This window comes from Sinocyclocheilus rhinocerous, unplaced genomic scaffold, assembly GCF_001515625.1.
Source record: "Sinocyclocheilus rhinocerous isolate Xijiao unplaced genomic scaffold, SAMN03320098_v1.1 scaffold585, whole genome shotgun sequence".
Lineage (NCBI taxonomy): Eukaryota > Metazoa > Chordata > Actinopteri > Cypriniformes > Cyprinidae > Sinocyclocheilus > Sinocyclocheilus rhinocerous.
This window is the reverse complement of record NW_015630024.1, coordinates 649946-662418: the sequence shown is the minus strand read 5'-3', so window position 1 is coordinate 662418 and position 12473 is coordinate 649946. Positions and strand designations below refer to the sequence as shown.

General features: G+C 35.5%; 2 protein-coding genes across 2 annotated transcripts in view; both read right to left on the bottom strand.

Annotated features, from left to right (window-relative positions):
• Positions 1–338, bottom strand: part of LOC107739719 (ubiquitin-associated protein 2-like) — a 16059-nt gene extending 15721 nt beyond the window's left edge. Inside the window, exon 1 of the mRNA XM_016551923.1 lies at positions 330–338. Within this exon, the coding sequence (XP_016407409.1) occupies positions 330–338 (9 nt within the window). The remainder of the gene's footprint in view (positions 1–329) is intronic.
• An 8905-nt stretch (positions 339–9243) lies between these two features.
• LOC107739683 (DDB1- and CUL4-associated factor 12-like) overlaps positions 9244–12473 on the bottom strand; it is a 14489-nt gene continuing 11259 nt past the window's right edge. Inside the window, exon 9 of the mRNA XM_016551877.1 lies at positions 9244–10700. Coding sequence (XP_016407363.1) covers positions 10542–10700 — 159 coding nt within the window. The 3' untranslated portion in view covers positions 9244–10541. The remainder of the gene's footprint in view (positions 10701–12473) is intronic.

Sequence of the window (12473 nt, the reverse complement as noted above, 5' to 3'; positions counted from 1 at the left end):
ATGTGGACAACATCCGGATACAGGTCGCATGTTAATGCCAAGTGTAAACGCAGCCATGGATTATTTTACAGATCTCCTTGCTACGTTTCTGGACTTGGGAACATTTCAGTTGTGTTGCTGTCTATGAAGGGTCAGACAGCTCTCTCACAATAATTTGTGTTCCGAAGATGAACGAAGGTCTTACGGGTTTGAAACGACATGAGGGTGAGTAATTAATGACAGAATTTTCATTTTTGGGTGAACTAACCCTTTAAAAACAGTTAAACTTACAAGTGAGGCTTAACATCCCAGCAATATGCTCTAGCTGTATGTTATATTATGTATGTTACTCCTAACATGGCGTATGTTGTTGTTTACTCACCTGAAGCTGTTTCTGTGGTTGTGTGGTCTGTGTGGTAGTGGGTAGCGCTTTGTCCCGAGTGCCCCGGGCTCGTTCGACGCCCACCGAGGTCATCATATACAGTATATACAAAACAATGTATGTACAAAACAGAAAAATCTGGAAGAAAAACAAGGCCAAAAACAGGAAGTGGTTATTATTCAGAAACAGCTGTCCTAGTTTCTAGTCCAAATATTTGCTGACACCAGACGAGTTTTCTTTAAGCGAGCTAGCTGACGTTTTCTGCAGATCTTCCCTTCAGTGTCCCACGCAGCGTCAGGCAAACACACAAGGGCCGTATCGGATTTCCTTTCTCCTAAACCCAGTTGGGCAAGATTGAGCAATACTCTGACCGCCAGAAACCCTTGTAGAAAAAACAATCAAGCTTATCCGAGCACTGCTGAAATGAAGACCACGCTACGAGACCACACTGGTGTCTGCTAACACTTCACAACTAGCCTGAAGTGTCCTTCTAAAATGCTCACACTCAGATCACATCACATAGCCATTCCTCATGCATACAAAACGACAACATAGTCCTCCATAGGAATGTTTGAATGATGATCAAAACATCTCGCTATTTCGCTATCCAATGTTTATATCACAAATTTTCTGTTTAAGGTGGCAGTCTGTTAGTCCTGCTGGTAAGTGACCTTTTAATTACCCACGAAAAGCACATTTTCACAACTTCAGATGTTGAAACAAGGAAATATCAAAGGGATAGTTCACCTTAAAATTAATATTCTGTCATCAATGACTCAAGTCGTTTCAAAACCTGCATAATCCTCAGTCTTTAACTCTTTTCTTAGTAATCATGCCATATAACCGGTCCAGTTAGAAAAAAGCACCATATAAGTAGTCCATATGATTCATGCTCTATATTCCAGGTCTTTTGAAGCCATACAATAGTTCTGTGTGAGTAAACAGCTAATATTTACTATCAAATCCAGGGCTCAACACTAAGGATTATTTCTATTTGTCCAGTCGAACCAGTGTTTCAGATTTTTACTTGCACTAACAAAATATCCACTGGCCTCAAAAAATAAATATATAAATAAAAATATTGTTACTTTGACCCCAGCAAACTTGTATTAGCTATAATAAATAAGGTTGTAATGACGCTAAACTTTTAGTTACCTATGAATTTTCACATTTCACACTGCAAAAACTACTAGCCTAACTAATATAAAGCATTATTTAATAAAACATTTATTAAATTAAAGCTGCAGTCCATAAGTTTTGCCTCTTTGTCACCATCTCTGTTTGAAAATCTGCAATTGTAGCTGTGTGCGGAATTATCTTCCTTGCGTGGGTTGTGTGGCGGCACGGCTCCAGTGCGGATGAATCTAATGTTTTGAGGAGCATGTGTGGCAGTCAGTCACCGCAGCCACCTGCAGGATCCTCACATGCGATAGCCTAGTAGCCGGGACAACTTCTTTATGTTTACAGACGTGACGTAATGACGCAGTGCCATGCTCGAATTTCCTGCGAAAACCTACCCGTACCACTCAAATTAGAAAACATTATTATAAGCTAACCGTTGTGAATCGGGCTAAAGTAAGGCGATAGTTTCGAACACTGGCTGGTTATGTACTTGCTCAAATATTGATTTCGGATCATTTTTAAACAAAAAAAGTTACAGACTGCAGCTTTAAGTAAACAGTGAGTAATAAAATAAAAACATCAGACAGTTCTTATTGTTGAGCCCTGAAATCTCATTACCATACATTTAAAAGCGCAAGTTTTTACATTAATGATGGCAAATAACAATACGCGTCATGTTCGGTAACTGAGGGGTTATATCATGTCACAATATAATCGTTAGGGGTGTAAGAAAATATCGATACACGTGAGTTTTGTTTGGCGATACAGTATCGATTCTCAAAAATGGAATATCGATATTTAAAAAAAATAAATAAATCATACAAGATTCATGGCAGTTGTTTCGTTTTGAGTTTATATCCCGACCGCTAGATAGCAGTCTTCATCTCTGAACTTAAACAATGACAGGAAATAATAGCATTAGGTCACGCCACTGATACTGAGGAAAAAAGCATTACAATAAATCGCGCTACCAATGGTAATTTAATCTAAATTAGCTCATATCACATCAAACCGTGCAAATTATTATTATTGTTATACTTTATTCTCAAATTGTTAATGTTAACAACATCAGCATTGCGTGACTATGAGTATAGTGTGTATAAGCAAGTAGATTTCGATTTCAGTACAGTCTAATCTTTAATTGTCATACCACTCGAATTTAATATTAAGAAATTATTTTAACCCAAAAAGCAAATTATGCTCCCTTCGAACTGGTTGTCTTTAAAATACAAATCTTGTGTAATCCCAGGCTATCTGTAATCAGAAGCACATTTAAAATATCATGTCACAATATAATCGTTAGGGGTGTAAGAAAATATCGATACACGTGAGTTTTGTTTGGCGATACAGTATCGATTCTCAAAAATGGAATATCGATATTTAAAAAAAATAAATAAATCATACAAGATTCATGGCAGTTGTTTCGTTTTGAGTTTATATCCCGACCGCTAGATAGCAGTCTTCATCTCTGAACTTAAACAATGACAGGAAATAATAGCATTAGGTCACGCCACTGATGTTAGCGTTAATTTAGATCGCTGCTAGTAATGGAGGATGAAAGAATTGTTCCAGTTCCCGTTTCGGTGTACAAAGCTGAAGTGTGGCGTCATTTGGGCTTTTAACGTCCACTGCGGGACTGTGGCGCGGGCGCCACCTCGTTTCCGCCGATTGCCGCATCCTGTGTGAAGAGCCTCGCGCAGCGGGCGGTAGGGTCGGCACGCGGCGTGCACAGCTTTCTCTCATGGTGGAGGCGTTTTGTGCAGTTGGGGTGGTGCTCGCGTCGCGGTCTCCACGATTCCATGTGGAACATAAATACAAACTGAAAAACCTGTGAAATCCAAGTGGAAAGGTTCTGAGAACGCAACATCTGTATTTATTTTATTGTTTTACAATTGTTTTGTTTTCTTTAGGAATCCTGCAAGCACTTTATTTTTCATTGATATTAAGCAGATGTAATTCTTTTGTTCAGATCAAAATGTTGCCTAACTGACACGCTGCGAGGATAACAAAATATAAGGCTATTTACTCCTCAAATAAAATGTTTTTAAAAAGGTCTTTTAAAACAGGTCTATTATACAATTCAATATAGGCCTATAATTAAAATGTTAACACTGCAGTCATCAATAAAAATCAATAAAATAAAAAGCTTTATTTAGCCTATTTAAAGCGCCAACTTTCAAAAACAACCTGTTTAACACGAAATACGTTTCTTCTCATTTTTTTTCACTATGTACGGGCCACAAGAGAAATATTAAGGGAATAAATGAAAACAGTTAGCTATAATATACCGTTATCAGCATATGTTGAAGTAGATTCGTCTCGCCGTCTCTGAGAATATGCGGCGTCAGATGCAGAAAGGTCTGTCATTACTCTGTCATTCCGTTTTTACTTTGTGCATAGTGAATTGACTGAAATTAAAATGTTCACCCGCATAACTCTTGCGCAAAGTTTGCACGTTGCTTATGTGATATCCATTGGCTCGCCTTCATGGTTTAAAACAGAAATATTTCCAACATTGCGACTAAAGCAATTACCCCCGTACCGAACCGAACCATGACACCACTGTGTCGTATCGAACCGAACCGTGAATTTTGTGAACCATTACACCCCTAATAGATAGATAGATACCAAATTTGGCGTTTTAATGAACAGTATTTGTGTTAACTGTTTGTCCTATGTGTCAGAATTAAGAATTTAAAAACTTACATTTTAATTCTCTTTTGGCTTTGTTCAGTGTTGTGAGCATACCGTATCATGAGACCAATAGTGTTTCAAAACAAATCAAACACCCCCAGATACCGATTGGGTTTAAATAACAAAAAATGATTTAACATTTGGTCTGTTTCTCACCCAAAGCATTGCAACCACATGGCTTTGAAAGATTTGTAACATAGGGCATGAGTGATATGAACTGTTTTTTAATGATACTTTTAAGGTAATTTTGGATCTACACAGCCACTGTCCCCATTCACTTTCATTGTAAGTAAAAGTGCAGATGTCTGCTTTTGTATTCCAAAAAAAGAAAAGAAAAAAAAAAGTCAAATAGGTTTAGAATGACATGACATGGGAGTGAATAAAAAACAGAATTACAATTTTTGGGTGAACTACTGCTTTAAAAAAACCTTCTTGGATTTTCCCCAAAATTAAATCCTCAACTTGTGAAGAAATTAACACTGCAGTCATCAATAAAAATCATTGAAATAAAAAGCTTAGCCTATAGGCCTATTTCAAGCACTGACTTTCAAAAACAACCTGTTTAACACGAAATACGTTTCTTCTCATTTTTTTTCACTATGTACGGGCCACAAGAGAAATATTAAGGGAATAAATGAAAACAGTTAGCTATAATATACCGTTATCAGCATATGTTGAAGTAGATTCGTCTCGCCGTCTCTGAGAATATGCGGCGTCAGATGCAGAAAGGTCTGTCATTACTCTGTCATTCCGTTTTTACTTTGTGCATAGTGAATTGACTGAAATTAAAATGTTCACCCGCATAACTCTTGCGCAAAGTTTGCACGTTGCTTATGTGATATCCATTGGCTCGCCTTCATGGTTTAAAACAGAAATATTTCCAACATTGCGACTAAAGCAATTACCCCCGTACCGAACCGAACCATGACACCACTGTGTCGTATCGAACCGAACCGTGAATTTTGTGAACCATTACACCCCTAATAGATAGATAGATACCAAATTTGGCGTTTTAATGAACAGTATTTGTGTTAACTGTTTGTCCTATGTGTCAGAATTAAGAATTTAAAAACTTACATTTTAATTCTCTTTTGGCTTTGTTCAGTGTTGTGAGCATACCGTATCATGAGACCAATAGTGTTTCAAAACAAATCAAACACCCCCAGATACCGATTGGGTTTAAATAACAAAAAATGATTTAACATTTGGTCTGTTTCTCACCCAAAGCATTGCAACCACATGGCTTTGAAAGATTTGTAACATAGGGCATGAGTGATATGAACTGTTTTTTAATGATACTTTTAAGGTAATTTTGGATCTACACAGCCACTGTCCCCATTCACTTTCATTGTAAGTAAAAGTGCAGATGTCTGCTTTTGTATTCCAAAAAAAGAAAAGAAAAAAAAAAGTCAAATAGGTTTAGAATGACATGACATGGGAGTGAATAAAAAACAGAATTACAATTTTTGGGTGAACTACTGCTTTAAAAAAACCTTCTTGGATTTTCCCCAAAATTAAATCCTCAACTTGTGAAGAAACTAAACGAAGACTAAAACATCAGCAAGTGTTGCTCGCGCAGAAGACAAGGCAACACATAACATTTGTGATGAATACAGTGGGCTTTTCTTGGCTGTTAGAAGAGATCTTATTATGCATGTTTAACCCTTCGATGAATACGACGCCCGACTAGATTCTGAAGTATGGAGGATCATCAGATAATATCTGTCAAAAATTCCCAGCTTGCAATATACATCATAAAGACCTTACTGGGACGAGTCTGGCTGTGCAAGCGCTGCTGGTCACAAACAATTTAATGATGACAGTAAGCAAAACAACCCACGAAAGTGATTCGACCAGCTGACAATGGTCTCATGTGGGGACAGTTCTGAGATCCTTACAAAATGGAAAAACAAAGCCTTTTCTCTTGGTCAGCAGACCACCCATAGTGTCATTGAATTTACAGATAATGTGTATATAAAGCACACTTAGAGATGTGGACTGAGAAATACACCAAAAAAAAAAAATTACAATGAGTTTTATCATTGATTATGAACAGGGAGCTCAATGGACTAACCAGAGAACAACTACAACACATATGATTGTGAAGATGAAGCAATTTACATTAAACAATTTAACTGTGCAAATGAGATGCAAAAACAAAAACTGACAGCATTTACCTAAAATACACCAAAATGTTGAACACAGAAAATGTGCATTATTAAATAGCAAAGTTATGAGATTTAATTTAAAAAAAAAAAGCAAACAACCACTTTTCAAGTGAGTATAAACATCAGCCAATAATCAATGTCAATAATCTCAAAATCGCCAAATATCAGTCAAATAAATGGTTTATCATTGAAACAGAAAACTTTTGTTTTTGTTTTAAAGACTAATAAAATTATAAAAATTATAAATTATAAACCATTGAAAAAAATATATAAAAATAAATAAATGTCAAGACATTCATAATCAAAACATATGTGATGGCTCCATCACATTAGAAAACTTTAAACAAATGACCATAATTAAAAACATATGCTCAAACGACTTTGTTTGCCTTTTGAGTTTCGATAAATATGTTCTCCGTCCTAAAAAACAAACTACATTCATAAATGTAACTAAATTAAACAAAATATGTGATGGCTCAAACAAAGAGAATTTAGATCCAGGACCAGAGTCAGCATCCTCGTTTATCTTTAAAGATTCATTAGAGATGCTTGGAAACATTCAAGTTACATATGGTGTTTTTTTAAACCCCATGAATATGTAAAAACAGAGTCTGCGAAGAGCATAAGCGCATAGTCTCTGCTCTCCTTTGTCCATGATCTCTAATGTCATTTCCTCTCCTCAATTGTTGTAGCTTAGCTGGCTAAACCGCCTGGCGTCCTTGTTCATCACATTTAAATCCTCGATAGCATTTAAACACCAAGATGTATATCAATATGACCTTTTTAATGGACGAAAAACTGGTTTAATAGTGATGCGGGCTTGTTGTAAAGGGATGTTTGAGGAAAACGGTCACACAGCAGAGCTAAAGCCGCGTAAGCTAAACTGAGGAGGCAAAACAAAGCCATACAAAAGACAACATAACCTCGAAAAACATGCAGCGACGGATTAAAACAGATGAACGTCAAAGCAATGAAAATATTAATCACGCAACACTTGATAAATAAAGCCCAGTTAGAGTCTGAAAGAGAGAATTGTTTTTTTTATTACCTGCTTAACACGCTTCACTCAGCCAGCAGCAGACTCCGTCACGTGACCGTCGCCGCGCCGCGCCGCTACAGGCGCGCGCGCGCGCACGTACACAGTCATACAAAAACATAATTTAACAACATAAACTAAATCAAAATGCAACTAATAAATTGTATGCAATCTTAAAGGGGAATTTTGTCATAATTTAGTCATTCGGTTATCACTACTGCTTTTCTGTGTCCTTGCTAAGCTTTTGGATCTTAGATTAGGCAAAATAAGTTTTGTAGACAAGAAATGTACTAATAAGTTTATAAGACATTGTATTGTGCAGAAATGCTATTCTGGTCCTATAAGAAGAAATTGTATTTTTCAACATCAAAACAAAAAATCAGTTAAGGAATTTAGATGCAAATATCTGTTATTATTTCCTCTTCCTCCAAATGAAGTGGATTATAAAATGATGTATGATATCTATCCTGCTAAGGAATTTGTGAGATTAAGATTGAATGCAGATTGTAACATTGGTCAACTCTGTAATAATTATGTAGAAACTGTCGAACCTTTATTTCTTCATTGTAATTTGGTTATTTCATTTGGAACTGATGTAGGCTAGGTAATTGGATAAAACAAAGAGTAGGCTATCTATTTTTCCATCTATTACTTGGGACATGGTGAAATTTGGAGTAGGCTACATTCGGAGGACAAAAGTGTACATTCTTTATTCACAAATGTAAAGTTTTGAAAACAGCACCCCGGTTTAATGTCTTTAAAAAGGAGCTAGCCACGTATACAGAGGTTTAAAAAAATTATGAGAAGTGATAAGGCCAAGAAATTATTTGATTTATTAAGTATGATTTTGTTTAAACCCCTACATTGTTTATGGCTGAATGAATGTATTTTATTTTATTTCTAGTAGGCGTTTTGTTTCTCCGTTATAGTATGATTAATATGAATATCTCAGTCTGTGAGGACTTGAAGTTGTACTTACGTTAGCCTATATTGTTTGTTAATGTTGAAATGCAAAATAAAAACTACTCCTTTTCGGTGTAAAATTTCATCTTATATCGCTTCTGGACTTTAAATGAAAAGTTGGCCGTCTCTAAACATACGTTAAATGAGGATTTATAGTATAGAGTTATTGTATTATTGCTCCCTACAGATAATACTCATGAGCGCTATTTCTGTAACGCCAATGTTTATAATCATAACCATAGACTGTATAAAAACAAGTGTGCGCCTCCAGCGGTTAAATAAATCACTACAGTGTGGTGTTACTCGGGTAATGCCAAAAAACTTTTGTCGCCCAGTGAGCTGTCACACTTCATCATATCAAGTTCATCATCGATTATAAATTAAAATGAAAAGCTTTAAATATCAGCAGAATTATGGAATATAAAGAAAGTCGTGATGCAAAGTCAGAATGGAAGAAAAATACATCAAACTTTTATTCATTTTCTGTTTGAAGAATGTCTCATGTTGCTGTTCTTTTGTTTTGTTTTGATATAGTACAATATCTTTACACTTGTAATCTGTAAAAACATTCAGGAAGTGAGTATAAAAAAGGGCACCACCAAAATAATGACAGATTAGTTCACTCACACACATGCACATATATCCTCTGACATTTACATAAATTGTATTCTCCCTCTATTAGTTTTTCCAAATATGTATACATATACATTTATATATAAAATACATTTTAAAAGTGATGGGTAATTTCTGCTTAATATATGCCTGTTACGGTGTTCAATGGACTAGCAATTTTGTGACAATTCCATGAAGATTATCATGTAAAAAGACAAAAGAAAAGAAAAAGCCTAAACAAACTCAATCTGCAACAGTCTTTCACAGAAAGACGTTCACTCACACACATGCACATATATCCTCTGACATTTACATAAATTGTATTCTCCCTCTATTAGTTTTTCCAAATATGTATACATATACATTTATATATAAAATACATTTTAAAAGTGATGGGTAATTTCTGCTTAATATATGCCTGTTACGGTGTTCAATGGACTAGCAATTTTGTGACAATTCCATGAAGATTATCATGTAAAAAGACAAAAGAAAAGAAAAGAAAAAGCCTAAACAAACTCAATCTGCAACAGTCTTTCACAGAAAGACTCTGAAAAGGCAACAATGTCACACAACACTGCCCTGCCTTTAAGCAGAGAAGATGATGAGAAGCAAAAATCCTAACAAATATGATTGTACCTGAACGTCATGAGTGCTAGTGACGGCAACAATACAAAATAAATAAGACCAAGTCTAAATGTCACAGAGGGAAAATTGCAATCTTGATGCAAGCGTATGCGTGTGTTGGTACAGAATCAGCAATAAAAAAAAAGGCATTCTCCAAGATACCTCAAACAGAACACAAACGGTATCTGTGATTTCTTACAATTGTCTCTCCCTGCCATTATTTTGGAAAACATAAAGGGGAAAATAAAAACAGCGGGTGAGTCTTCATTGACCGCTATCCGACTCATGTCCATGTTCACTCCGTGCTCTTCATATAACTGCAGTTTTGACCTCAGTTTCTACAGTGAGGTTACAGGTCAGGCTGTCCATTCATTTCACCAAGATTCATCTTTGAATACCGATTCTCAGCCTTTTCAGGATCTACAATGTCATATCAGTCCACTGCGAGCCAAGAAAAGGAGCTGATCGGCAGGTCTTTGAAAAACACACAGCAAAACAAACTCAAAATGCCATGCCTTTCATAAAAAAAACAAAACACATAATGCCCAGAGAGACTGTTAAATATTTTCATGTATTTTACACTATTCCACAGTTCTCAAAGGTTCAGGCAGCCGATGCACAGAGGAAAAAAACCTCCTTCATCCTTTCCGGACTCCTGCAGAAGATCAGGCATCAGTGTTGGTCACGCCTTTTCTTTTTCTTTGCCTTTTTTTCCTCCACACACACACACAAAAAAACACATGTAAATTCAGGAGTACAACAGGCAAATGAAAATTGAAAGACATAAGACCAAGCACAAAAACACATCTATGAGAATCACATCTATGCTCCTGAGTCCTTTGAGAAATAGAGGATAATCTTGTATAGAAGCTAAACCGGAAGTGAAAAAGAGTGAGGAGAAAAATGGAAGATGGCCTGTAAGCACATGGTACGTGAGAGCGAAATGGAGGGATGATGTAGGCTAGCTCCAGAGGCCAGCGTAGTTTCCGTGTAGGCCAGAACACAGGGGGCCGCCGGCCACGAAGAGTTTGGTGCCGGAGTCATCGTAGCAGTGTGTGTATATGGCGTTCGGGAAGGAGCGGACGTCGGAAAAGTAGCTTCTCCATGTTTCGTCGTGATTCTGTGGAGACATGAAGATAGAAAACCTGACTGGATTTTTTGCATTTATTTCAGCCTCAATCAAAATATAGTATAATACAGTAAAAACAGTAATATTGTGATATATTATTACAATTTAAAAGAACTGTATTTCTATTGTAATATATTTTAACTGTAATTTTTTTCTGCAATGGCAAAGCTGAATTTTCAGCGTCATTACTTCAGTCTTCAGTGTCACATGATCCTTCAGAAATCATTCTAATATGCTGATTTGGTGGAAACATTTCTTATCAATGTTGAAACTGGTTGTGCTACGTAATATGTTTTGTGGAAAACGTGATAAAATATATATTTTACAGGATTCTTTGATGAATACAATGCATTTATATCTTTTTTAACATTACAAAATGTCTTTACTGTCACTTTTGCATCTTCTCTGAATAAAAGCATTACTTTATTAAAAAAAATCTTACTGACCCCAAAGTTTTGAACAGTAGTGCATAATATGTATAATGTCTAATAAGCAGGATAATGTACAGTCGGCTGTTCATTATCATAAAATAGCCCTAGACAAGAAAATCAAAACCCCAATGTGCAGAGGAGTTGTTAATTTTGCGATAATGAACAGGCTGACTGTACACTATCCCTTACATAGTTAAATTCTTCAAAGTTGTAACAAAGGGCAGCAAACTAAGTGGGTCAATTAAGCCAATCAAATAGTAGTTATGCTTCCGTGTGGACTCCTGATTAATGCAGCATACAGCATTTCTGCTTAATGAACTTCCATATGGTAAGCAGAGACTGGTGCTGCAGGCAACCGACTGCTAGAGTAAGCACTTTGTAAAAGAGCTTATATATAGACTAATTAATGCAAAAGCCTGTCCAAAGATTTCATGGCAAAAATTAGGTAGGGGGTGTATACAGGAAAAGAAAAAGAGCAATACTACATGTACATCAAATGAGCATAATCAAGTTTCTGTTTGAGTATCAGATTTAGTTTAAAATAGAATTATAATGAATATAAACCACTGTTCAATTAATACTTTTATTCAACAGCAATGATGCATTAGTTTGATTAAAAGTGACAGAAAAGATTATAATGTTAAAAAGATTTCACCATTGTTTTTATCTTGAAAATAATAAATGTTTCTTCAGCACCAAATCAGCCCATTAGAATGATTTTTGAAGGATCACGTGACACTGAAGACTGGAGTAATGGCTGTTGAAATTTCAGCTTTCCATCACATGAATAAATTACATTTTAAAATATATTACTACAGAACACAGTTATTTTAAATTGTAATTATATTTTCCAATTTTACTGTGTTTTTAAGCAAATAAATGCTGCCTTGCTAAGCATAAGAGAGTTCTGAATGGCTGTATATATAAAATATACTTATAATAAAAAAATTTAATTACTATATATTTCTAAAGTGCTATAATGCTTATAAGATCAAATATAACATATATATATATTGTTCAAGGTCTCATCAATATGTAAAATTTCAGCAAGCAAGTAGGGATGTGCGATATTGACAAAAAAAATATCTCGATATTTTCTGGGATTTTATCGATAAGAGGAATTAGATGACATTTTGCTGAGTGTGTTATTGTGCTGATAGGTGATATCCTTAAGTTTTTGATATTCTATATATTCTGTGTGGTGGTCAGTTCAAAGCAGTGATAGAAATGAATCTTTTCCAATAAGTTTAAATTGATTTTTACTAGGGATGCACGATATTAGATTTTTGCCGATATCCGATATGCCGATAATTTTCTACTCATTTTGGCCGAT